General features: G+C 44.9%; 1 protein-coding gene across 1 annotated transcript; it reads left to right on the forward strand.

Annotated features, from left to right (window-relative positions):
- Window positions 1-26,668, forward strand: LOC135199591 (mitochondrial import inner membrane translocase subunit Tim29-like). The gene is made up of 4 exons (XM_064227747.1): window positions 1-96; window positions 395-496; window positions 22,730-22,904; window positions 26,446-26,668. The coding sequence occupies exons 1-4, from the start codon at window positions 3-5 to the stop codon at window positions 26,666-26,668; spliced, it is 594 nt and encodes a 197-aa protein (XP_064083817.1). The 5' UTR covers window positions 1-2.
- Window positions 26,669-27,923: the final 1,255 nt, after the last annotated feature.

A 27,923-nucleotide genomic window follows, 5' to 3' on the forward strand; every position in this document is an offset into this window, starting at 1 on the left:
AGATGTGTATTAGAAGACTTTCATCTTTAAGTGTGAGAAAATCTTGGACAGTAAAATTACCCAAACGGTTAGAGGGAGGAAGAATAGAAAAGTGGGGTATGTATTTTTGCAGAGAATTGATAACCCTTTGCAAACCAGGTAGTTAGTGTGTAGTACATACCTGTTTACTTTGCATAGGTCTTCTGATTTCTCCATATATATGTCATTGTTTTTTTACATATGTCATTTTTGGTAGGTAAATATGTGTTAAAAAAACAAATTGAACTCTAAGGATTGGAAAATATTTCTGTAGCTGTTAGGTTATATAAAATGATTGAATAACCTACAGTTCAGGTACTGTATAAGGAGAGATTCTGGTATTTCTTTAAGAGTTTTGTGTTATTTTTTTTTATAGGTAATTACTGGATGGGAGTTGCACAGGACTATAAAGAAGTTTCTGTCGATATAGCAAAGTCCTGTAGAGAAAGACCAATCAAAGCGTCATTTTATTTATCTCGTAAGTATGCTACTGTACTTTATTAATGCACAAAATCATTTTAAAGGCAAGAAAACTTGTCTGTCAACTCTTATTTTAGTAAGTACAAACCCAGTTTTGTAATTCTTATGATTACCATAAAAAGTCCCGATGGTTATTTATTGGTTTTTAATCTTGAACTAGAATGACAGGAAGTTCGACTTTGGGTAGAAGAGTTCTTCAGTTAGCTTTTACCTCTGCTTGCTGCAGTATCTTGTACTGCTCTCTGTTTTCTTTACAGTTTTATATTTTATTTTTAAGATGTTATAGTGGCTTATAAAGGCAATTAAAAATTCAAAGCAGTAAAGCAGCTATGTCCAAATGTTCAAAACCTATTTGATGGAAATAGGAAACAAAAAATAAATTGGCATCGCTAAATTTTACATTAACGTGTTAACTTTTTATCCCCGGCTCACTTACTGGTTCTGGAGATTGATTGGTTAGGACTACTAAAACTGGCATCACAACATCTGGGCACTGGTTTTAGAGGTTCTTACAGTTTATCTAAGGGAAAGCCCCTTCAAATTTAGCCAAGCCATAAGAAATAAAGAACTGACGTGTAGAACTTGTTCGCTAAAGAATCCTATGTTTAATTTAGGGGCAAAGTTTGGGAGATAGGATGCTTATGTGCTTGTGATTGAAACTTATTGCACCTTAGGCACATGATGTCGGAACCTTTGATGACTGACTCAGCTTCATTAAAGATATATACAGATAAGGCTTCACATTTGTATATGTAGACTAAGAAAAATACAAATATCTTAAAAATTTTCAACTTAGGTAACTTAATCTTACTGTTGCTTTTATTATGTACAAACACTATAGTGGCTTAATTTTAGTGGAATTTAGAGTTTTATTTTTATAAATGAATATTAATATAGTTTTTTATTCATGTTTAACAATGTGTTTGTTCATGCAACTTACCTGTCAGATATATATATAGCTGATAATTTCCGACGACAGACAGAATTTAAAACTTACGACACACGCAGTGGGAGTCAGGTGGTTAGTACCCATTCCCGCCGCTGGTAGGCGGGTATCAGGAACCATTCCCATTTTCTATTCATAATTTTTCTGTCGCCGGTGTTGTGAACATCTGTTTACAGCACCTCCGTCTGGATTTGGAAACTTTTTGCTACTTGAGTATCCCCTTTGGGTTCTTTTTGGATTAATTGACTTGGATCGGTGGCTAGGCACACGTTATTAGTGGATTGATTTGATTTTGGTTTGGACTTCTCTTGGATAATATGTCAGGGTCTAGTACAGCTAGCGCTAGATTTTGCTCTAGGGACTGATTGTAGAGGTAGGCTACTGAAAGCTTCAGTAGACCCAACATAAGGTATGTAAGAGTTGCAGGGAGCATGAATGTGTGTATGAAAGCCGTTGCAAGGAGTGCGAAAGATTAACAGATTCTGAGTGAAGGCGTATGATACCTTCTTAGGAAACTTGAAAAGGATAGGTTAAGGAGGTCTTTCTCCAGGAGTGTTTCAGGTGTGCAAAAGAAATTAATGTTTCTCCTGTTAACCCTCCTTCTGTTAATGCTCCTAACCCTGTAGTGTTGCCTCCGGGCCCTGAAGCAGTCAGTAGAGAGTAATACTTTGTCCTTAATTTTGGAGTCGATTCGTAATTTTAGAATCGAAAGTGTTGGCTCTTGAGAGCAAAAGTGATGTGCAGAAGTGCAGTGCATACACCCCTTGTGTAGTGGAGGGTGCGTCAGATCGGCCTCGTTTCGCCTCTAGGCCTGGACCTCTGCTTGACTCCCAGACCTGGGGAGGGAGCATGTCGAAAGCCGAAGGAGGGTTACAAGGAACCCCCACCGATCTGGCGTGCCTTCGGCAGTTAACTGATGAAAATCCCCAGATTGCCAGGGTAGCCGGTGCACGGGCACGTCTCCTCAAGGAGTGTTTTTTCGTCATCGGAGGCTTCATCCCCACGTAAAGGGTGGAGTTCTCACGGTGCTTCCTGTCCGCTGAAAAGACGGCGCGTGTTATTTGACGCTTCACGTCCCTAGTTCTCCGAATTTGCGATCTTCTCCTGACAGTGCGTTCGCTGCTTTTCCGCCGCAGAAAACAGGCGTAGAGAGTCTTCGGACTTGGATTCGGGTAGTTCGCCTGCGAGCGATACAGTCGCTCTAGAGCTCGGGAGGAGGCCGTACCTGGGAGGAGGAGGGAGGCGTCCCTCGCCGCTCTCCTGCTCACAGGATCAGTCCCTCCCGGAGCAGGAAGATTCGCCAAACCAAGAGGATGATTCAGTCACTGCAGCAGCAACTTCAGGACGCTCTTGCTTCTAGAGAGTCTCTTCCGCGTCGTAGAAAGGATGAGAAGCTTCCTGTGAAGAAGTCAAGACCTGCTCTTTCTCCTCGCTCGCCTCTCTCTTCGTTCGAGTCTCCCTCTAGAGTTCGTTCTGCTCCCCAGCAGCTCTCTAGAGGAGGTGAGAAGTTCGTTTCTCGCTCTCAGGATGAGATATCTCCCGCTCGCAAGTCTTTGAATGTTCGCAAGCGAGTGGTGGACGCTGAGCGCGCTTCTGTGCAAGTGGAGCGCGCTTCCGTTGCCGCCAAACGCGCACCTGTTGTTGATAAACGTGCACCAGTGGACGGCAGCCGCGCGCTGGCTGCCGCTCGGCGCGCGCCAGTGGAAGCCAAGCGTGCACTAGTGGACGCTCGGTGTGCGCCAGTGGACGCCAGGCGTGTTTTAGTAGATGTCGAGCGCGCACCTGTCGGCGCCAAACGTGGGGATTCGGACGCCAAGCGCACGCTGGTGGACGCCAGTTCCTCACCAACGCAAGTTCAGGTGGATGAAGGAACCCTTCCTGTTCGTCAATTTTCTTCAGAGTTTCCTCCTACTTCTCCAGTTTCTGAGGAAGGAGTTAGCGATGAGTTAGTCGAAGCAGAGGAAGAGCAGGCAAACCAGCTCCTGTCTCATCGGACTATAAAGTTTTGATGCGTCTTCTACAGTCGGAGTTTAGCCCCTCGTACTCCCCCTCTCAATTTTCTTCTTTTAAAGCATCGAAGGCATTGGGGTTCGTTAAAATGAAGAAGTCGCTTTCCACGAAGCAAGCGTTCCGGAAAGTCCATGAGTGGATGGAGAAGAGGAAAGCGTCAGGAAAGTCCTCTTTGGCTTTACTGCCATCAAGACTCTGCGGTAAAGGAGGCATGTGGTATGAGACGGGAGAGGACGTAGGTGTTAAACTACCAGCCTCTGCTCAAGGTGATTTCGGGAGCATCGTGGACGCCTCCAGAAGAGCCCTTCTGTCTTCATCAAAAGTCACTTGGACCCATAACGAGTTCGACTTCCATCTAAAAGGCCTCTTCAGTACTCTAGAGGTCTTCAACTTTCTCGACTGGTGTCTTGGAGTTTTAGATGCCAGGTCAAGGAGGTTCTGATACTATTAGTCTGGGGAGCTGTCCAGGTACTTTCTTGTATGGACAAGGCCGTCAGGGATGGTTCTGAGGAGTTGGCTACTCACTTTAGCTCGGGGATTCTCAAGAAGAGAGCACTCTTCTGTAACTTCACAGCCAAATCCGTCTCTCCAGCGCAAAAGGCGGAACTGCTTTTCGCTCCGTTTTCAGACCATCTCTTCCCCCAGACTATGGTTAAGGACATAGCATCAAGCCTTCAGGAGAAGGCAACGCAAGATCTGGCTCAGTCTTCTAGAAGACCAGCAGCTGCTTCATCTTCTGGAGTTTGCGTTTACCAAGAAACCGAAAGCCCTTTCGTGCTGGATCTCTCGAAAACAGCCTCCCGAGGAAGAGGCTCTTCCGAGGAAAAAACCCCTGCTCCGTCAAAGAGTAGGAAGTGATTTGGAAGTCCTTCAGACGCCGGTAGGAGCCAGGCTGCTTCTGTTCGCGAAAGCCTGGGGGAAAGAGTAGAGATGCCGACCTTTGGTCGCTAGAGGTTGTGAGGAAAGGTTACAGGATCCCGTTCTTGAAGTCACCCCCGCTATCCTCAACACCAAAAGGATTTGTCTCCCTCTTATCGAGGAGAAGAAACAGGAAAGTGCTTTTCGATTCTTGCCTGGAAAACGAAATGATCGAGAAGCAAGCGGTGGGTGGAGGTCTTTGACCTGGAATCTCCAGGATTTTACAACCGTCTGTTCCTGGTGCCGAAACATTCGGGGGGGTGGCGACCCGTCCTCGATGTCAGCAGCCTAAACCTCTTCGTCATAAAGAAGAAATTAAGATGGAGACGCCTCAATCTTTGAGACCGGGGGTGGATTGGATGGTCTCACTAGACCTCCAAAGACGCGTTTTTTCACGTCCCCATCCATCCCCAATCAAGGAAATACCTGCGATTTGTCCTGAAGGGAAGGTATTCCAATTCAGGCACTTTGCTTCGGTCTGACCACAGCGCCGATGGTTTTCACCATTCTGATGAAGAACGTGGCAAGGCTGCTTCATCTGGAGAATATAAGGATCTCTCTACCTAGACGACTGGCTTATTCGAGCTTTCATCGCGAGACCGGTGTCTGGAGGACCTGCACACGACCATGTCGTTAGCGAAGTCCCTGGGGCTTCTGGTAAACCTCGAAAAGTCGCATTTGACTCCTTCTCAATCTTTAGTCTATCTGGGGATTCAGATGGACTCAGTGGCTTTTCGGGCTTTTCCGTCCCAGGGGCGACAACTTCAATGCTTGGAAAAAAGTGGCGACCTTTCTGGGGAAGGAAACATGCTCGGTGAGGGAATGGATGAGCTTGCTGGGGACCATTTCCTCACTGGAGAAGTTTGTTTTCTTTGGGAAGGCTGCACCTCAGACCTCTTCAATTCTTCCTAGCCAAACAGTTGGAAGAACAAACAAGATCTGGAGGCGATCTTGTGTTTAACGAGAGAGGTGAAGGATCACCTAAGTTGGTGGTCAGATCCACGGAAGCTCGCAGAAGGGCTCTCCCTCAAACTTCGGAACCCCGACCTAGTGTTGTTTTCCGAGCGTCGTCCACGGGTTGGGGAGGGGCAACACTAGAGGGAAAGAAGTGTCGGGCACCTGGAGAGGGGTGGGAACAGGTGCCCTGGCACATCAATCTGAAAGAGCTGTCAGCGATTTACCTGGCTCTCAGGTTCTTCCAGGAAGAAGTATCCGGCAAAGTCATTCAGATCAACTCGGACAACACCACAGCACTGGCATACCTAAGAAATCAAGGGGGAACTCACTCGCCTTCTCTGTTTGCCATCGCAAAGGAACTCCTTTTATGGGCGAAAGCGCAAGAAGTCACTATCCTGACAAGGTTCGTGTCAGGAGTACAGAATGTTCGAGCGGACCTTCTCAGTCGACGAGGACAGCTTTTGCCGACAGAGTGGACCCTTCACCAAGAGGTTTGCCAGTCACTGTGGGACCTGTGGGGTTGTCCGCAGGTGGATGTCTTCGCAACTTCCAGGACGAAAAGACTTCAGCTCTATTGCTCCCCAGTTCTGGACCCGGGAGCAGTCGCAGTAGACGCCCTACTTTGGAGTTGGTCGGGTCTAGACATATACGCTTTTCCCCCGCTCAAGATCCTCGGAGAAGTGATGAGGAAGTTCGCGGCATCGGAAGGAGCGAGGATGACATCATCGCCCCCCCCCCTTCTGGCCGGCAGCCGACTGGTTCACAGAGGTGATGTCCTTCCTGGTAGACTTTCCGAGGACTCTGCCCTTAAGGTAAGATCTACTCAGACAGCCCCACTTCGAGAGGTACCACAAAAACCTCCCCGCTCTGAGTCTGACTGCGTTCAGACTATCAAGAAGTTGGCCAGAGCGAGGGGTTTTCAATACATTCAACTTACCTGTCATATATACATAGCTATAGACTCCGTCGTTCCCGACAGAATTTCAAATTTCGCGGCACTCGCTACAGGTAGGTCAGGTGATCTACGCCCTGCTCTGGGTGGCAGGGCTAGGAACTATTCCCGTTTTCTAATCATATTCTCTCTGTCGCCGGCTGTATCAACATTGTTGTTACTTCCTCCTGACTAGAATTCGTTTTTCGCAAAGCTTTTGATCATCTCTCGCTGATATTTGGTGACGTACTTGGATCGTTGTTTGGCATTCGCTATCGTGGACTGTTTTTTGGACTTGTTTTTGGATTTTGTGAATATGTCTGATTCTAGTGTTAGTTTCAGAGTGTGTGTGAATGAGGGCGGTGTAAGGTGAGGATTCCGAAAGCTTCGGTAGACCTCACTGTTGTAGAGGGTGTAGAATGGTTGAATGTTCAATTGAGAATACGTGTAATGAATGTGAGAATCTGAGTGCACAAGAGTGGAATAGAATCTAACTTCTTACTTGAAGAAGTTAGAGAGAGATAGAGAGAGAAGAAAACCCATAGAAGGTCTGCCTCTCATGATTACTTCTAGCTCTGTAGCTTCTTCCTATGATGATAATGACCATTCTGTTTCAGCCCGTTCACAAATGGCTAATCCCTCTAGTTCGGCTTCGGAAATAGCAGAACTTAGAGCTTCCCTTCAGAAATGCAGGAAAAAGTCGCAGCATTGGAAGGTAAGGAAAGTGAATGTGGCAGTGATATTAGTGTCCCCAGTGTAGTGGAGGGGGCGTATGGTCGTCTCTGCGACGCTCCCAGGCCTAGACCTCTTCCAAGCTCCCTGGCCCGGAGGAGAAGGAAAGTCGAAAGCCGTACGGGGGTTGTGGAGAATCCCCAACGATCAGGCGTCCCTTCGGCAGAATCGATCGTATCGACTGCTAAAGACCGCTATAAGAGGGTCCTACGAGAGTGCTTTTCGTCGTCGAGTTCGCCTTCTCCGAGAAGAGGGTGGAAGGAGTCGAATCTTTCCCGTCCTTTGAAGAGGAGTATGCAAGAGCCTGCCAGGCGCCAGGCGCCTGCTGAACATGAGATCAATTCGAGTCCCGAGCGCTTCTCGGAAGGAGGAGCGCCTTCGGTAGTAAAGAGGGCGAGAATACAGTCAGATCTGGGACTGGAGGAGATCCTAGAGCGCCTTACAGATCTCCCTCTCCTAATTCGGAAGATTCCTCAACCAAGAAAATTTTGAAGAATATGCAAGAGCATTAGCCTTGCTAGTAGGAACTCGTTATAAGGAGCCTACTCGTAAGAAGGATGATAGGCTTCCTATTAAAAGATCTAAAGAACTATCTCCTGCCAGGCGCGACGCATCCTTCAGGGGAGTTGTCGCTCAGGCGGCCATCTCTGGGGGGGGCGGTGCGCTAGAACCAGGCGAGAAGTAGGAAAGGAAGCTACTCCATGTCAAGAGTAGGGCGCCAACCAGAAGCCAGACTCCGAGTAGGCGTAACGAGCCAGGACAACATTCAAGATCTTCATTCAAGCGCCAAGAGCTGGATGAAGAAGAAGATCCTGTTAGGAGTAGAGCACTTATAAGACGGAAAGCGCCTACTAAACATCAGACGGATACTCCTCCCAAGCACCAGGAGTATTCTGAACTAAATACTCCTCCCAGGCACCAGGGGTATTCCGAAGATTATACTCCTCCCAGGCGCCAGGAGTTTTACGAAGCTTATACTCCTCCCAGGCGCCAGGAGTATGCGGAACTTAATACTCCTACCACGCGCCAGGAGTATTATGAACATAATGCCCTCCGACGAGGCGCCAGGCGCCTGCGGAAAGCCAGGAGTATTCGAGGCGCTTTGCGCCTGCCAGGCGCCAGGACGCCTGATGAAAATGCGCCTCCCAGGCGCAGGCGCCTGATGAAAATGCGCCTGCCAGGCGCCAGGCGCCTGCTGAAAGCCAGGAGTATTCGAGGCGCTTTGCGCCTGCCAGGCGCCAGGAGGATCCCAAGCACGCTACTCCTCCCAGGCGAGATACTCCTGCTGTACACCAGGCGCATTCCTCGTATGAACCTGACACTCGTAAGAGAGTAAGAGAAGAGTCAGTAGAAAGGAGAGAGCCTTCTCCTTCCGAGCCTCTTAACCCAGAAGATGCCTCGGAGGACGAAATGAAGGAAGGATCTTCTAATTATAAAGTCCTTTCGTCCCTTCTGTTGGAGGAATATGGAGACTCTTTGACACCAGCTGCTCCCCCTTCACCACGTTCGCAGTTTTCGAGGCACGAAAAACCACTCAAGTCTTCCTCTTTCCTTAAAATGAAGCCTGCCATTTCTATGAGGAGAGCGCTACAATCTCTTGACTCCTGGTTCAAGAAGAAGAAGGAGTTAGGAAGGACGGTCTTTTGTATGCCTCCCGCCAAACTTACAGGGAGGAGAGGAATTTGGTACGAAACGGGAGAGGATATGGGATTGTCTCTGTCCGTTTCAGCCGAATCAGATTTCTCGAGTTTGGTGGATTCGTCGAGAAGGCACGCCTTGAATGCAGCGAAGGTTACATGGGGGCTTTCGGAAACGGACCACCTCATCAAGGGTCTATTTCACACCTTAGAAGTGTTTAACTTCTTAGATTGGTCCCTTGGGGTTCTGGCCAAGAAATCTCAAGAAAATGAACAACTCGACCCAGAAACCCTGAATTGCATCCTAGCCTGCATTGATAAGGCTGTTCAGGATGGATCAGCTGAGGTATGCTCGCTATATGGTGCAGGAGTTTTAAAGAAAAGAGCGGTGCACAGTGCTTTCCTCACAAAGGCCGTCTCTCATTCGCAGAGAGCCGCCTTATTGTTTGCGCCTCTCTCTGAACACCTTTTTCCCTCGCATTGGTGAAGGACATCGCGCATTCTCTGACGGAAAAGGCCACCCAGGATCTCCTTAGACAATCATCAAGGAAGAGTAGGCCTGTGGCTAGTGAGGAGAAGAAAGTGGCTCGCCCAGCTCAGAAACAGCCCTTTCGAGGAGGTCTTCCAACTAGACCGATCGCCAGAAGGAAGTCAACCGATAAGAGGGGCAGGTCTTCCTTCCGTGCCTTTAAGAAAGGGAAGTGAGAGTTCTGTCCTCCAGACACCCGTAGGAGCCAGGCTACAGTATTTTGCGAAAGCCTGGGAAGACTTAGGAGCCAACACTTGGACGATGTCGATTATCAAGAAGGGGTATCGCATCCCATTCAAGGACATTCCTCCCTTGACAACATCTCCGAGGGAATTGTCCGCCAGATACAGGGACCAGATGATGACGGACACTCTTCGTCAAATGGTGGAACAGATGTGGGAAAAAAGGGCAATAGAACTTGTACTGGATTGCAACTCCCCGGGGTTTTACAACCGCTTGTTTCTTGTAACAAAAGCCTCGGGGGGATGGAGACCGGTACTGGACGTAAGCGCTGAACAAATTTGTCGAACACACAGAAGTTCAGCATGAAACGTCTGCCTCAGTCCTTGCAGCACTACGGCAAGGGGATTGGATGGTGTCCATAGACCTTCCAGGACGCATACTTCCACATCCCGATCCACCATTCGTCGAGGAAGTACCTTCGATTTATGTTCGAAGGAAGGAAGAAATTATCAGTTCAGGGCCCTGTGTTTCGGCCTGTCCACGGCTCCTCAAGTCTTCACAGACGTGATGAAAAATGTAGCGAGACACCTACACTTGAAAGGGATAAATGTCTCAATGTACCTGGACGACTGGCTCATCAGAGCCAGGTCTCAAAAGCAGTGTTTGGAGGACCTGTTAATAACACTGAGTTGACAAAGTCTTTGGGACTGATCGTGAACCTCGAGAAGTCTCAAATGATCCCCAGCCAGAACGTGGTTTATCTGGGGATTCAGATGGATTCTCGGGGTGGGTTTTCGAGCTTTTCCATCGCAAGAGAGACTAAAGAAAGGCTGTGCCACAGTATCGAACTTTCTAGGGAAAGAGCGCACTTCGGCGAGGGAATGGCTGAGCCTTCTGGGAACCCTTTCCTCGCTCGAACAGTTCTTTCTCCTAGGGAGATTACATCTTCGACCGCTTCAGTTCTTCCTAAGAAGAAGTTGGAGTTGGAAGACAGGTCAGCTATCGGATACGTTTCCAATATCGGAAGAAATAAAACATCATTTGAAGTGGTGGTTGCTTCCACTAAAGGAAAACAAAGGAGTGTCCCTGCAAGTACGGAACCCAAGCCTGACATTGTTTTCAGACGCCTCGGAGGCGGGCTGGGGTGCAACATTGGGACCCAGAGAAGTGTCAGGCACCTGGTCGGCAGAACAGGTGTCATGGCACATAAATTGCAAATAGCTCTTAGCAATTCACCTGGCGCTAAAGAGCTTCGAACACTTAGTCAGAGGCAAAAGTCGTGCAGATAAATTCGGACAATACGACAGCTCTGGCTTATGTCAAGAAGCAAGGAGGGACGCACTCTTTTGCTCTGTACGAGCTGGCACGGGATCTACTGATTGGGCGAACCAAAGGAAGGTAATTCTTCTAACAAGGTTTGTTTCAAGGGGAGAGGAATGTGAGAGCGGACAGACTGAGCAGGAGATTCCAGGTCCTTCCCACAGAATGGACACTCCACTCAGAAGTCTGTCAGAGCCTGTGGCGCCTTTGGGGGAAGCCTCAAATAGATCTTTTCGCCACATTCCTCTCCAAAAGGATAGATACATTTTGTGCCCTGGTGGAGGATCCCCGGGCTTATGCAACAGACGCCTTTCTCCTGGACTGGTCAGGAATAGACGTTTACGCTTTTCCCCCGTTCAAGATACTGGGGGAAGTAGTCAGAAAATTCGTGGCATCCGAAGGAACCAAGATGACTCTGATCGCTCCGTATTGGCCAGCTCAAATCTGGTTCACAGAGGTGATGGAATGGACAGTGGACTTCCCCAGATCTCTTCCAAACAGAATAGATCCTGCTCAAACAACCCCACTTCGAGAGGTACCATCAAAATCTACCCGTCTTGCTCTGACTGCCTTTCGACTATCGAAAGACTCGTCAGAGCGAGAGGGTTTTCTCGCCAGGCAGCAAATGCAATTGCTAGAGCCCGCAGATCATCTACGAGGCGAGTGTACCAATCGAAGTGGGAAGTTTTCAGAAACTGGTGTAGGTCGAAGAAGCTGTCCTCTTCCAGTACCTCTGTGACCGAAATTGCAGATTTCCTTCTGTTTCTTAGACAAAAGTCGCATCTCTCGGTCCACAACTATTAAGGGGTACAGGAGTATGCTCTCAGCAGTCTTTAGAAACAGAGGATTAGATCTAACGAATGACAAGGATTTGCACGACCTCATTCGTTCATTCGAAACATCTAAATCACGCGAACCTAAGGTTCCAAGCTGGAACTTAGATGTAGTTCTTAAATTTCTTTCATCAGATGAATTCGAACCACTTCACACTGCTTCGTTCCGTAATATCACTAGAAAGTGTTTGTTTCTGATGTCTCTTGCAACGGCAAAAAGAATCAGTGAGTTGCACGCCCTTGAATCAAGAGTTGGCTTCAAAGGAGACTCAGCAATTTGTTCATTTCAGTCCCTTTTTCTGGCCAAAAATGAAAACCCTTCGAATCCCTGGCCCAGGAGCTTCGAAGTTAAAGGACTTTCTAGCTTGGTGGGCAAGAGGCAGAAAGATCCCTGTGCCCAGTTAGAGCTCTAAAATTTTATCTGGACAGGAAGAAGCAGTTGGGGGGTTCGCAGAAAAGTCTTTGGTGCTCAGTGAAAGACCCCAAGAGAGCAATGTCCAAGAACGCATTAGCCTTCTTTCTGTGAGAAAGTGTTATCACAGAAGCTCATAAAAAGTGTCCAGATGATTTTCGTTTAATCTCCTAAGAGTGGGAGCCCACGAAGTTATAGAGCAATCGGCAACCTCGGTGGCGTTCCAAAGAAATATGTCACTAAAGAACATTTTGGACACAACTTATTGGAGATGCAACTCTGTGTTTGCATCCCATTATTTAAAAGACGTACGAGTTACGTATGATAAATGCTTTTCGTTAGGTCCGTTTGTGTCAGCACAGACGGTTCTGGGTAAAGGAGAAAGCACCAATCCTTAAAATTATGTACGTAACCCTCTTGTCGGATGTGTTCTCGGGTTTTCGGTTTATGGGAGTGTCAGTAGTCGCACAGGCGGCCTTCACTTCTCTTTATTTGAAAATCGAGTGACATCTGACTATTAGAGGGGTACAAAAATTTGTTATTTTTGTATGTATGATTTTCGAGTTTGTGGTTGTTTGCAAAGAGTTTGGGGATAACTCTAGGCAATCTTAGAACTAACACGGGTTAGGATCGGGTGATCGGGATTGGTTGTGTGCTCCTTAAATTAGTGCGTGTTGTCATATAAGCGGATGTGCTCCCATTGACAAACGCCAATTAGGATTCTGTCGAGTAAGGAAGAAGACCCCATCGACAGATCACAAGAATTCTTGGCCACAGATCACTATCTCGCTAAGGTTCTTGAGATGAAGCAGGGACTCCTAGGCAGTAGCCACGAAGTCTTCCATCTAAGAAGGTAGGAACTAAGGTTTATTTATACCTACAATATATGTTGTTTACCTGTCTAGTCAGTTAGTTAGCTGTCTCTTGCCCTCCACCAAAGGGTGTCAATCAGCTATGTATATATCTGACAGGTAAGTTGAATGTATGAAAATGACATTGTTATGATACAATAAAGTTTCATACATACTTACCTGGCAGATATATACAATTGAAGACCCACCCAGCCTCCCCGCAGGAGACAGGTGGAAGAGAGAATATGATTAGAAAACGGGAATAGTTCCTAGCCCTGCCACCCAGAGCAGGGCGGTAGATCACCTGACCTACCTGTAGCGAGTGCCGCGAAATTTGAAATTCTGTCGGGAACGACGGAGTCTATAGCTATGTATATATCTGCCAGGTAAGTATGTATGAAACTTTATTGTATCATAACAATGTCATTTTTCAAGACCTGTGGCGAAGGCAATTGCCACCGCAAGGAGGCCCTCCTCAATCGCTATGTACCAATCGAAGTGGGCTGTCTTCAGATCCTGGTGCAGGAAGAAGGGCATTTCCTCCACCACAACCTCTGTAGCCAGATAGCTGACTTCCTTCTTTATCTGAGAGAGGAAGTGAAGTTGGCTGTTCCAACTATTAAAGGCTACAGGAGCGTGCTTTCTGTAGTCTTCAGGCACAGAGGACTCGATTTGACTAATAATAAAGACATTCATGATCTCATTAGATCTTTTCAAGTTCGAGACTAAGAAGGTCATCCAGCCTAAAGTACCCTCGTGGAACTTGGATGTGGTGCTCAAATATTTGATGTCGAGTCACTTCGAACCGCTTCATTCAGTTTCTATCAGGAATCTGACGAAGAAAACGATCTTCCTAACCGCTCTGGCGACGGCGAAGAGGGTTAGCGAAATCCAGGCCATTAGCAAGCAGATTGGGTTTTCAGACAGTAGTGCGATTTGTTCTTTTAAGTCCCACGTTCTTAGCAAAGAACGAGAATCCTTCCAACCCGTGGCCGAGGACCTTGAAATCAAAGGGTTGTCAGAAATAGTGGGAAATGAACGTGAGAGATTTCTGTGTCCTGTCAGGGCTCTAAAGTTCTATCTGCAGAGAACTAAAGCTTGCAGAGGTTCATCTGACAATTTGTGGTGTTCAGTGAGGAAGCCTGATCTTCCTATGTCGAAAAACGCACTGGCGTTCTTCATCAGAAATACAATTAAAGAAGCTCATGATAAGTGCAGTGATAGTGAAAGCTCACGAGGTGAGAGCTATTGCTACTTCGGTAGCTTTTCACAAAAATATGGCGCTCAAAGATATTTTGAATGCCACATTTTGGAGAAGCAATTCGGTGTTCGCTTCACACTACCTGCGGGAGGTGAAAGTGACATACGAAAATTGCTTCTCTCGGACATACATTGCTGCAGACACTGTTTTGGGGGCAGGAGGTAACACTCATCCTATCCTTAGGGATTAGGGGGGTTTTTAACTTGTGTTTTATGTTGTGGGGTGACTGCCTGTGGGGGGTCTCCCTCCATTAGCTTAGTTAAGTGGGATACCTTTGGTAAACTAAGCCAGGTGGTGGTATTTTTGTCTCGTTGCCCTCATTAGTATGGTCCATGGTCTAGTCACGTCGTGGTCTCGCCCCTGTTGACAGATCATCTGGAGTGCACCAGCTTCATAGGTCTCTACCTTTGCTGGCAACTCTAGTAGCACAAGCAGACTTACGTGGCAGTAATCACGAAGCAGCTATGCTAACAGGTAAGGAACCAAGATATCAAATATCTGCATATATGTGTTTCCTAAATCCTCTATTCTGTCTCTCCCACCACCAAAGGTGGGATTCAGCTATATATATATCTGACAGGTAAGTTGCATGAACAAAATGATATTGTAATGATACAATTAAGTTTGTTCATACTTACCTGGCAGATATATAATAATTAAGTACCCGCCCACCTCCCCTCAGGAGACAGTGGAAATAAAAATTATGATAGAAAATGGGAATGGTTCCTGATACCCGCCTCCCAGCGGCGGGAATGGGTACTAACCACCTGACTCCCACTGCGTGTGTCGTAAGTTTTAAATTCTGTCGGTCATCGGAAATTAATCAGCTATATATATATCTGCCAGGTAAGTATGAACAAACTTAATTGTATCATTACAATATCATTTTTTCAAGCTTTCTCCTCAGTAAATTACATTTTGCATACATTCAACTTACCTGTCATATATACATAGCTATCGACTCCATCGTCCCCAAAACAGAAATTCAAATTTCGCGCACTCCGCTACAGGTAGGTCAGGTGATCTACCGCCCTGCTCTGGGTGGCAGGACTATTCCCGTTTTCTAATCAGATTCTCTCTGTCGCCGGTGGTATCAACATTGTTGTTACTACCTCCTGACTGGAATTCTTTTTCACAACGCTTTTGATCATCTTTCGACTGATTTTTGGTGACGTACTTGGATCGTTGTTTGGCATTCGCTATTCGTGGATTTGTTTTTTGGACTTGGCTTTGGATTTTCGTGAATATGTCTGACTCTAGTGTTAGTTTCAGAGTGTGTGTGAATGAGGGCTGTAAGGTGAGGATTCCGAAAGCTTCGGTAGATCCTCACACTGCAGGTCAGTGGTTGTAGAATGGTTGAATGCTCGATTGAGAATACGTGTAATGAGTGTAAGAAACTGAGTGCGCAAGAATGGAAGAATCTAACTTCTTACTTGAAGAAGTTAGAGAAAGATAGAGAGAGGAAGGCGGCTTACAAAAGCCGCAAAATGTCTAGATCTCGTGAACTTCTATCTAGTTCTGTAGCTTCTTCTGATAATTATGCCCATTCTATTTCAGCCCGTTCACAGGTTGTTAACCCCTCTGATTCTGCCTCGGAAATGGCGGACTCGGCGCTTTCCCTTCAGAAAATGCAGGAAAAAATGGCAGCATTGGAAGGTAAGAGAAGTGAATGTGGTTTCTCAAGTGATTTTAGTGTCCCCAGTGTGGTGGAGGAGGCGTCTGGTCGTCTCTGCGACGCTCCCAGGTCTAGACCTCTTCCAAGCTCCCTGGCCCAGAGGAGAAGGAAAGTCGAAAGCCTTACGGAGGTTGTGGAGAATCCCCAACGATCAGGCGTCCCTTCGGCAGAATCTATTACATCTCAGACTGCCAGGGACAGCTACAGGAAAAGCGTGCCTCACGAGAGTGCTTTTCGCATCTCTGAGTTCAGCATTCTCCGAGGAAGAGGATTGGAGGAGTCGAAGCCTTTCCGTCCGCTGAAAGAAGGAATTGGTGAAAGGAACCTGGAAGGCTCAATTCTAGGCCCCGAAGCTTCCCGTTCCGAGCTGAAGAAGATGCGCCTTCGGTAATAAAGAAGGCTAGAAAGGAGTTAGATCCTTGGACTGTAAGAGATCCTCGAGCGCCTTCCAGATCTCCCTCTCCTGATTCAAATGAGTCCTCGACCAGAAAAATTTTGATGAATATGCAGGAGCAATTAGCGTCTTTGGTAGGAGTACTTTCTAAAGAGCCTACTCGTAAGAAGGATGATAGGCTTCCGATTAAGAGATCCAAATACCGATCTCCTGTCAGGCGCAACGAGCCTTCCGGGGGAGTTGTCGCACAGGCGGCCATCTCTGGGGGGAGCGGAGCGTTAGACAGGATAGAAGTGGAAAAGTAAGTAACTCCTGCTAAGCGTCTGGCGCCAGCTAGGAGCCAGGCACCAAGTAGGCGCAAAGAGCCTGAGTTTTCCTGTAGATCGTTCAAGGACTAGAACTTCAACCAAGCACCAAGATCCAACTGGAGAAGAGGAAGCTCCTGATAGGAGTATAGCTGCTAAGCGCAATATACTTGCCAAACGAAATGCGCCTACCATGTTCGATACTCCTGCCAAACTCCAGGAGTATTCGGAACTAGATGCGCCTTCCAAAGGCCAGGAGTATTCGGAACGAGATACGCCTGCCAGGCGCCAGGAGTATTCTGATCTCGATACTCCTCCCAGGCGCCAGGAGTATTCTGAACTTAATACTCCTACCAGGCGCCAGGAGTATTCGGAGCGCGATGCGCCTACCAGACGCCAAGAGTATTCGAAGCACGTTGCGCCTGCCAGGCGCCAGGAGTGTTCCAAACACGATGCTCCTCCCAGGCGCCAGGAGTATTCTGAGCGAGATACTCCTGCTAAGCGCCAGGCGCATTCTCGACATGAAGAGCCTGATATCCGACAAGAGTCTTCCAGGCGTAAAACTATTATTCATAACTCTCCTAATGATAGACGCAGAGAGAGAGAGTAACTCTTAGTCCCTCTCCTATTAGAAGTGCTTCTTCTTCGGAAAGGAAGAGATCAAGGGAGGAGACAGATGAGAGAAGGGAGCCTTCTCCTTCCGAGCCTATTAATTTAGAAGACGTCTCGGAGGACGAAATCACTAACAAAGAACCCTTTCAAATTATGAAGTTCTTTCTTCTCTTCTCTTCTCTTAGAAGAGTATGGAGATGCCTTGACTCCAGCCGCTCCTCCTCCTCCGCGCTCTCTTTTTTCAAGCACGAAAGCGCACAAGTCTTCATCTTTCCTAAAAATGAAGCCGGCCATATCCATGAAGAGGGCCCTTCAATCTCTTGACTCCTGGATCAAGACAAAAAAGGAGTTAGGAAGGACAGTCTTTTTGCATGCCTCCTGCTAAGAATCTAACGGGTTTGAAGAGGCATATGGTACGCAAACGGGAAGAGAATATGGGATTGTCTCTGCCCGTTTCAGCTGAGATCCATAACTTCTCGAGTCTCTTAGACTCCTCGAGGAGACACGCCTTAAATTCGGCTAGAGCAACATGGGGTCTTTCGGAAATGGACCATCTCCTCAAGGGACTTTTCCACACTTTAGAAGTATTTAACTTCCTGGATTGGTCCCTTGGGGTTCTTGCTAAGAAGTCCATGAAAAGGAACAACTAAATCCAGAAACCTTACATAGCATCCTTACATGCATTGATAAGGCTGTTCAAGATGGATTGGCGGAAGTATGCTCCCTCTTTGGTGCGGGAATACTAAAGAAGAGGGCGGTTCACAGTGCTTTTCTCACTAAGGCCGTCTCTCCTTCGCAGAGATCCGCTTTATTGTTTGCGCCTCTCTCAGAACATTTATTTCCTTCTCAGTTGGTGAGAGACATTGCTCATTCACTAACTGAGAAGGCCACTCAAGATCTTCTCAGACAATCCTCAAGGAAGAATAGACCTGTGGCCAGTGAGGAAAAGAAAGCCACTCTGGCCAGCTCAGCAGCAGCAGCCCTTCCGAGGAGGCCCTCAGGCTAGATCCATCGCCAGAAGGAAGACAACGGAGAGAAGGGGGAAGATCTTCCTTCCGTCCCTTTAAGAAGGGAAAATAAGGAATCTTTCCTCCAGACACCTGTAGGAGCCAGTTTACAGTTCTTTGCGGATCATTGGGAACGGACATAGGATCCGATCCTTGGTCGATGTCGATAATCAGGAAGGGTTATTATATCCCATTCAAGGACAGGCCCCCCTTGACAACATCACCGAGGGAACTGTCCGCCAGATACAGGGAACCCTGTTCTGATGGATACTCTTCGTCAAATGGTGGAGCAGATGTGGGACAAAAGAGCAATAGAACTGGTACTGATCACAGCTCCCGGGGTTTTACATCGCTTGTTTCTCGTAGCGAAAGCCTCGGGGGGATGGAGACCAGTACTGGATGTAAGTGCGCTGAACAAATTCGTAGAACAACAGAAGTTCAGCATGGAAACGTCTGCTTCAGTCCTTGCAGCACTCCGTCAAGGAGATTGGATGGCGTCCCCCTAGATCTTCAGACGCATATTTCCACGTCCTGATTCACCATTCGTCGAGGAAGTACCTTCGTTTCATGTTCGAGGGAAGGATCTATCAGTTCAGGGCCCTGTGTTTCGGCCTATCTACGGCTCCCAAAGTCTTTACAGACTTGATGAAAAATGTGTCAAGACACCTACACATGAAAGGGATAAACGTCTCCCTATACCTGGACGACTGGCTCATCAGGGCCAGGTCTCGAAAGCAGTGTTTGGAGGATCTGTCAACAATTTTGGAATTGACGAAAGTATTAGGATTGATCGTAAACCTCGAGAAATCTCAGATGGTCCCCAGCCAGAATCTGGGGATTCAGATGGATTCTCAGGGTTTTCGAGTATTTCCTTCTCAAGAGAGAATAAGGAAAGGCTGTACCACAGTATTGAACTTCTTAGAGAAAGAGCGCACTTCAGCGAGGGAATGGTTGAGCCTTCTGGGGACCCTTTCCTCGCTCAAACAGTTCTTTCCTTTAGAAAGACTACATCTCCGTCCGCTTCAGTTCTTCCTGAGAAGGAGTTGGAGTTGGAAGACAGGACAGCTCTCGAACACGTTTCCAATCTCAGCGGAAATAAAAGATCAATTAAGGTGGTGGTTGACCCCCTTAGAAGAGAACAAAGGAGTATCCTTGGAAATACGGAACCCAAACTTGACATTGTTCTCAGACGCGTCGGAGACAGGTTGATGTGCGACCTTAGGATCCAAAGAAGTGTCAGGCACCTGGTCGGAAGATCAGGTGTCTTGGCACATAAATTGCAAGGAGCTATTAGCAATTCACCTTGCACTAAAGAGCTTCGAGCACATAGTCAGAGACAAGGTGGTACAAATAAACTCCGACAATACTACAGCTCTGGCTTATGTCAAAAAACAAGGAGGAACTCACTCTCTCGCCCTTTACGAACTAGCAAGAGATTTGCTGATTTGGGCGAATCAAAGGAAGGTAGTTCTCCGAACAAGATTTGTCCAAGGGGAGAGGAACGTGAGAGCGGACAGACTGAGCAGGAGGTTCCAGGTCCTTCCTACAGAATGGACCCTCCACTCGGAAGTCTGTCAGAGCCTTTGGTATCTTTGGGGGAAACCTCAAGTAGATCTGTTCGCCACGTTTCTCTCCAAAAGGATAGACACATTTTGCGCCCTAGTAGAAGATCCCAGGGCTTATGCAATAGACGCCCTTCTCCTGGACTGGTCAGGGCTAGATGTGTACGCTTTTCCCCCATTCAAGATACTGGGGGAAGTAGTCAGAAAGTTCGTGGCCTCGAAGGGAACCAAGATGATCTGATAGCCCCATATTGGCCATCCCGAATTTGGTTCACGGAGGTAATGGAGTGGACAGTGGACTTCCCCAGATCTCTTCCAAACAGATAGATCTGCTCAACAACCCCACTTTGAGAGGTACCATCAAAATCTACCCGCTCTTGCTCTGACTGCCTTTCGACTATCGAAAGACTTGTCAGAGCGAGAGGGTTTTCTCGCAAGGCGGCAAGCGCAATTGCCAGAGCCCGCAGATCATCTACTAGGCGAGTGTACCAATCGAAGTGGGAAGTTTTCAGAAACTGGTGCAGGTCGAAGAAGCTGTCCTCTTCCAATACCTCTGTGACCGAAATTGCGGATTTCCTTCTTTTCCTGAGGGAAAAGTCGCATCTCTCTGTACCGACTATTAAGGGGTACAGAAGTATGCTTTCAGCAGTCTTCAGAAACAGGGGATTAGATTTGACGAATGATAAAGATTTGCACGATCTCATTCGTTCCTTTGAAACATCAAAGTCGGTAGAACCTAGGGTTCCAAGCTGGAACTTGGATGTGGTCCTGAAATTTCTGTCCTCCGAGAAGTTCGAACCACCGCATATGGCTTCATTTCGGGATATCACTAGAAAGTGTTTATTTCTGCTATCTCTTGCTACGGCAAAAAGGGTCAGCGAGTTGCACGCCCTTGAGTCACGAGTTGGCTTCAAAGGAGACTCTGCGATTTGTTCATTCCAGACTCTCTTTCTTGCCAAAAATGAGAACCCTTCGAATCCCTGGCCCAGGAGCTTCGAGGTAAAAGGACTTACTATTCTGGTTGGCAGAGAAAACATAATCAGAAAGATCCCCTTTGTCCAGTTTAGGACACTGAAATTCTATCTGGACAGAAAGAAGCGGTTGGGGGGTTCACAACACGGTCTATGGTGCTCAGTAAAGGACCCCAAGAGACCAATGTCTAAAAATGCCTTGGCCTTCTTTGTTAGAAGTGTCATTACCGAGGCTCATAAGCACTGCCCAGATGACTCTTTTAATCTATTAAGAGTGAGAGCTCATGAAGTAAGGGCAATCGCGACGTCTATTGCGTTCCAAAGGAATATGTCACTTAAAAATATTTTGGATGCAACTTATTGGAGATGCAACTCAGTGTTTGCATCTCATTACTTAAAAGATGTGCGAGTTACGTATGAGAAATGTTATTCTCTAGGTCCGTTTGTGTCAGCACAGACGGTTCTGGTAAAGGAGAGGGCACCGATCCTTAAATATGTGTACGTAACCCTCTTGTCGGATGTGTTCTTGTATTTCCTGTGCATGGAAGTGTCAGATGTCGCACAGGGGGCCTTCACTTCTCTTCACTAGGAGATCGAGTGACAACTGACTTTTAGAGGGGTACAAAAATTTGTTTTTTGTACTTTTGTATGTGTGATTATCGAGTTTTTGGTTGTTTGCTAAGAGTTCGGGGATGACTCTTGGCAATCTTAGAACTAACACGGGTGTTAGGATCGGGTGATCGGGATCGGTTGTGTGCTCCATAAAGAAGGCGTGTTGTCATATAAGCGGATTAGCACCATTGACAAATGCCATTTTAGGCTCTGCCGAGTAAGTGGATGAAACCCCATCGACAGACCCACAAGAACTCTTGGCCGCAGATCACTATCTCGCTAAGGCTCTTGAGGTGAAGCAGACTCCTGGGCAGTAGCCACGAAGTCTTCCACCTGATAAGGTAGGAACCAAGGTCTATAAATACCTACAACATATGTTGTTTACCTGTCTAGTCAGTAGTTAGCTGTCTCTTGCCCTCCACCAAAGGGTGTCAATCAGCTATGTATATATCTGACAGGTAAGTTGAATGTATGAAAATTATATTGTTATGATACAATAAAGTTTCATACATACTTACCTGGCAGATATATACGATTGAAGACCCACCCAGCCTCCCTGCAGGAGACAGGTGGAAGAGAGAATCTGATTAGAAAACGGGAATGGTTCCTAGTCCTGCCACCCAGAGCAGGGCGGTAGATCACCTGACCTACCTGTAGCGAGTGCCGTGAAATTTGAATTTCTGTCGGGGACGACGGAGTCGATAGCTATGTATATATCTGCCAGGTAAGTATGTATGAAACTTTATTGTATCATAACAATATCATATTGGGTGTAATTCTACTTGTCTTTTTTTAATATATTTCCTAAAGGTATTTGTACCTACAGGTATCTTTATTGATACCTTTGTGCTGCATCATTATATCATAATTTAATTTACATGGCTATACTATATTAGCTTCTTTTAATAAAGTTAGACCAGCTTAGCTCAAAGCAATGGTATTTAGTTAATTTTTGTCAGATAGACACTTGCTCATTAATTTTCCATTACACAATTATATTTTTCAGTGTATGATTTATCACATAACTATATATTACCACATATGCTTACTCTTTTGTTCCTTATATTCTTCAGTCTGCAGAGAAACTAATTATAAATGAATACCCCTTGTATTGGTTACATTCTGAATCTTCTGACTCATTCTCTTGTTCTTGTATCATATACAGGACATTGTTTGTTAATGCTCAAAGAAAATCTTGGCTTCTGGTGCCCTTGATGTATTTCACTGAGATTTTCCTTCTAACTACAGTTTGACACTAAGCTTTGTACTTTGATTATGATCATAACGAACAGTTTGAAATTAAAGATCTCATGTGTATGTTACTGTAGTGCTGAGGTTTTGTGCTTTAGCTGTGCTTTTAGTAGGATTCATATTTTAGATGCTCTTTGAAAATACGGTATGTGATCAAGGGTATTCATACCTCCTAATGAGTGGATGGTGAGAGGTCATTGTTTTTTATTGTTCCAGTTGATTTTAATGATGATTATAATGTCGTGGGCACTGGAATATGATGGGTTTTTAGCATCAAAAAATTTTCATGCTTCCTATTAATTAGGATATATTTACTTTGCAGTTATTGGAGGCTGTATATATGCCTGCAAAACAAATCCTGATGAAAGAGATTTCCAAGATAAATTGCGGAGGTATATTAATGATTCTGCGATGTTGAGTGAAAAAATAAGAAATTCAGAGGTGGATGATCATTTTCGTTACTTAGCAGATTGTTACATTCATGGTTTAGTTCGAAGGTGAGTCATCTGTGCATGTGCATTGCAGTTTTTAATTCGAGTAATGTCATTTCAAGCTCTCTCTCTCTCTCTCTCTCTCTCTCTCTCTCTCTCTCTCGTCTCTCTCTCTCTCTCTCTCTCCTCTCATATATTTTTTAAAGCATCAATTAAAGATCTTGATGTATCTTTTTGTTTCTTTCCTTAGAGTTTTTTTATATAAATGTATGCATTATTGAGACTATTTACAGTTGAATAATAAGATATTAAATAGTTTGACTTCATCACCTTTCATCTCCAGAGAAGCTCATTCCTCGTGAGCATATCGGCTGCTCCTGTTTGTTATGCTTGAAGCAGTATTGGTCATCTGTCTGATCTTCCACTATCTCCATGATCCTCAACATGGATGTGAGGGATGATCTAGCTGGTAATTGGATGACAGGAACCTCCATGCAGGAGTTCCACCGAACTCTCCTGCTCCAGAGATACTTATGTTGTCAGAAACGTCAAAAGATGGTCGAGGCACATCCAGTCAACTTGTTCACTGTAAAAATGGGGACAATAGACAATTCAAAATTGCATTTCAACATTCTCAAAATAAGTACAGCTCCTCTGGAACTGTAAGTAATCCAGGGTCAGTTGATAGACGGGTGTTTATTAGTGACAACACAACAGTGTTTGCTTATTTCAGCAAGCATTGGTGGATGATCTGTTTTCTGCCATTTGATGAGGCAAGTACAATAGTGGGCAGTTCATGCTGTTGAGCTGTCAGGCTGGTACATATTGGGCCATGTGAATGTAATGACAGTCCTCCTCATTCACTTGGGGTAGGTCACTTGGATAGAGTGGTCTCTGCATCAGCACATGGTGGAAAGGTTCTTTGAAGTTTGCAGAACACTAGTAAACAACTTGTTCAACATCTGGTTGAAGAGTGAGCTCCCTCAGTTTTGTGTTCTCAGACTGATTTGCAGACTGTGCTAGAGGACACCTTTTAGCACTCATGGGACAACTTTGATATTGATACCTTTCACCCATTCCACCCAAACAACATATATAATATAGCACTTGAAGAACTATTGGGAGAAAATGCCCCGCTTCAAAATATAGTAAATTATCTCAAAGAAATAAACCTGCTTTATATGATATAACACGTCTTATATTCTCATATTTATACAGTAAGCGCTGAATGGCCTTTGCTGCCCCAGTGCTTGGTGTTACACCTAAACTTTATAAAACCAACCAACCAATCCACCCAATTTGTGGTCACTCCTGATTACTCCTTGTTGGCCATCAATGAGTGATATCCTGATCAGCTGGATTTTCTCATCAAGGTGCCAAGAGTATTGTAGCCATTGCTACATAAGCAGCTTCACAACTGGAGGCTAACCAAAAACTTGCAAGAGAGAGTAACTTTTCTTACAGAGCTACTTTGAAGATACCAGGTATTATGTATAAATATGCAAAAAATGTTTGAGGCAAGTAAACCATCTTAGGTGGTTCATTTCATGTGAAGGCTCCCTCTCTAGTTAGAAACCTTAAACAGCAATTCATGGGTTTCTGCATATACCTCTGCTTAGACAAGCTCCTCTCCTTATCTGCATTAAAGGGCTGCTGCTTATCCCTGTCCCAGCCTTCTTGTGAAGGGCATAGACCCCAATGCCTTGGTTGAGACCTTCATACTCTCATGGAGGTTTGAATAATGACCCAATTTGCAAAGTCAGGTGTCTGGAGTGGCATGTAATACTCATGAATTGTAGTCTGCTTCAGGCATCTCATTACCCCCTGAAGGAGGCCTTGTACATGAAAGTCACAAATAGCTCCGCTTCTTTTTGTTTGCCTTAAACCAAATAAAGAAAGTACAAGACTTTTTCCTGAATTTGTGGTGAAGAGACAGAACCAGTCATTGCTGGGTGAGTCATGTAAGGGTTTTTGATTCCCTACTTCCAGGACTGTGCAGGTGATGATTGTTGTGACCACTAAGAGTTTTGTGGTACTACTAGCTGAGCTTAACATCTTAAGCTCGAGTTGACAACTGTTTATTGGTATTGGCAGACAGAAGAAGGAAGTATCCAAGAATACCATCTCAGTCTGACTTTGGGAAGTCAAGAGGGTATGTGAGTTGTTTAGTGAAGGGATCATGAGTCAGGGGCATTGCTCTGTCCTTGACATTTAAGTAGCTTTTGTATGCACAAGTATTGAGGGCAGTAATCTGGGGTTGCCTGAACACTTCACCACCTCCTACCTCATGCTGTAGGCATTACTGAAGGGTGTTACCAGCATCCCTTCAGCCCCTAGCTGCAAACCCTTTTTACCCTTTTACTTGTACATCACCTCTGTATTTTCTGGATCTCTTTATATTGCTGTCCAACTACTCTTAACAACCTCTTTACTCTGAAGTGCTGAGAAACTGAAAGTAACTGCCTGAATTTCATGAAATCATGGATCATAACCTTACTTCTTGGATGTTTCCCACAAATTGTATGATACTTTGTCTTTAGGACATGTCGAGACTGCTCAGTGCATCATTCAATGGCCAAAGCTTTACTAGGAGAGAATAGGAATGTACCCTGAGTTTATGGTGGTGAAAAGTCAGTTGAATGAAAGGTGACTGGTATATTGTTTACTTCTCTTATTCCTTCAGCCCGGCAGCCTATGCTGTATGATACTACTCTTGGGCTATGCTGTATGTACTCCCAGCCAGTTGCAAGTAAATTACATAACAGAGAATCCTATTTCTGAATGTTTTTTTTACTGTAGTTTGTGAATGTGACTCAGTTGACTTTAAGCAGTATTGCTATTGCTGAGTTTACTTAAGATACTCTTTGTATCTTCTATAATGGTCCTCCCATCACACTTTAGAAACTTGGATTTTTACAAGTTTTCCTAGAAAAAGGCTACAAGAAAGCATGGAATCATCCAGCCCTTGCTCATGTATATGTTTCTGACTAATCAAGATGGTAAGAAAGAATCAATTATGTTTCTTGGATGGTACCTCCCATGCAGGAGTGAGTTGCCAAATAGACAAAGGTTTGTATTCTTGTGGGACCATATTGCCATTTCAGGATAATTTGCAATTTTTTTATAGATTATGAACCAGAAATTTTGAATCGTATTCCCATCAATTAACCAACACCTTATTTGTCCTTGTTGCCCAAGGAGAAGGTGATGCTGATAGTAAAATGAGTGGCTGGGTCCCCAACATCCTTCGCTACCAACTACTAGTTAACTGATCTTTTAGCCAAGTGTCAGTGACCAGACTAGCATGTGCCAAAGGTATATCCATATATGCCTTCAGGTTTGTATATCCAAGAAAGCTTTTAAATTATTCAGAATTTATTATGTTAGGCATTACGTAATTGTATTCATCTCGGTTTCAGAGATGAATACAATTACATAATGTCACAAGTCATTTAGGTAAATAAAGAAACAGATAGTGTTTCCTGATGTCTTTGTCCTGTGTAAGTAAATACAAATTAAGTTGATACTGCATAAACAACATTAACCAAGCTAGTTTTCATAGCATTAACTGTTTTGATTTTATATTAATTGTAGCCTCTCTTTTTAGGTTGAGCTTGGGAATTGTGTCTCTCATGTGGGTGGACAACTATTCAAAAGTATGTGGAGTATTCAAGAGCCGATGTGAATATCTTCAGCCAAGATACTTGACGTTCCATGAACGTGTAGTTGACATAGGTTTCCTGGGGAATTGGTGGATACTAGAAAAGAAGATGGAGGAATTTGATATTAATCCTGATGAATGGAAGGAAAGTGATGCTAAAAAAGAATAGATTGCGATCATCCCCTCGCAGAGTGCTTAGTTGCCAAGATTAATTTTGTAAGTTGACCCTTTTCTTTTTTTGTATACTGAAATTTGTTACCATGACTAAATAGTTTTTAAATGAATGAAGTTTTTATTTATGAAAAGTATTATTCACCAGACATTAGAACCAAAGAACCAGAAAGTGGTATGTAATAACTAGTGTGCTTGTCTTTTCAAGTATAAAGGCACAAATAACTTTTCTTATACCTAGTATGGCTGATTCAGTAAGGTGAAAGACTGTATCTTGCCTGGTATGAACTAGGAATAATTTTTTCCATAGGAAAGCGTAGAAACTGACAACTGATGTTTATATTCCAAGCTGATAAAATACCTGTGCAGATGATGTTTTAAAAGTCAGGGCAGCCAGAGCTGTTTTTCCCAACCCTTTGATTTGATTTGGATTCTTGACTTGTAAATATGTAGCAAAGGTTGTCCTTTTCTTGAATGGGCTCCTGTTCTGTTGCCGAATAATTGTTTCAAGCAAAAAAATTTGTATTACATAGGTTATGTAAGTTGCGTTTATTGTACATTTTTTTTGTCAGAGTTGGTTGGTTCTTCCTCTTTTAGGACTGTGGTGTTAGGTTTATAATACTACTACATGACCAGTTTATACTGAAGTCATGTTAGACAACTTTTTGTGGAGTTTTTTTGTCTACTCTTCTGCTTACAATTTATGTTGTTGAGGTCACTCGGATCTAAAGTTGGTATTGTTATATTGTTCTAAGTGTATATTGCTTCTTGGCTTACTTCCTGGGCCATTGAATCAAGCTGTTTTTATCTTGAGTGGCTCATTTCACTGGTTTTGGCAGATGTTTTACAACCATTGCTATTTATTTGGGCTTTGGGACCAGCACTGACTGATTAAAGAGTATATGTGATGATGCTGATTTAATCAACCAAAACACCACAAGATTTCCAAAGTTTACTTAATAGAATGCTTCATATAGCTAGAGATGTGGAAAGTAAATAAAAAAAAATTACAGAAATGAATGAAATATCGCTAGTTACATGAAAGGACCGAGATAAAGTCCCACGTGTTGTATTTTAGTGAAAGACTATAACTGCAAATAAAATTGAATATGGTCAGTAAGATTTGAAAATCAGATAATGAAATTGCATCCAAAAGTAAGATTATAGTTATTAATGCATGATCTCTTGCTTTACAGACCTGGATCATGGTTTGGCCATGAAACGGTCAAAAAGATTTATCGATTCAAGAACAA

This window comes from Macrobrachium nipponense, chromosome 26 (assembly GCF_015104395.2).
Source record: "Macrobrachium nipponense isolate FS-2020 chromosome 26, ASM1510439v2, whole genome shotgun sequence".
In the NCBI taxonomy this organism is placed as follows: Eukaryota; Metazoa; Arthropoda; class Malacostraca; order Decapoda; family Palaemonidae; genus Macrobrachium; species Macrobrachium nipponense.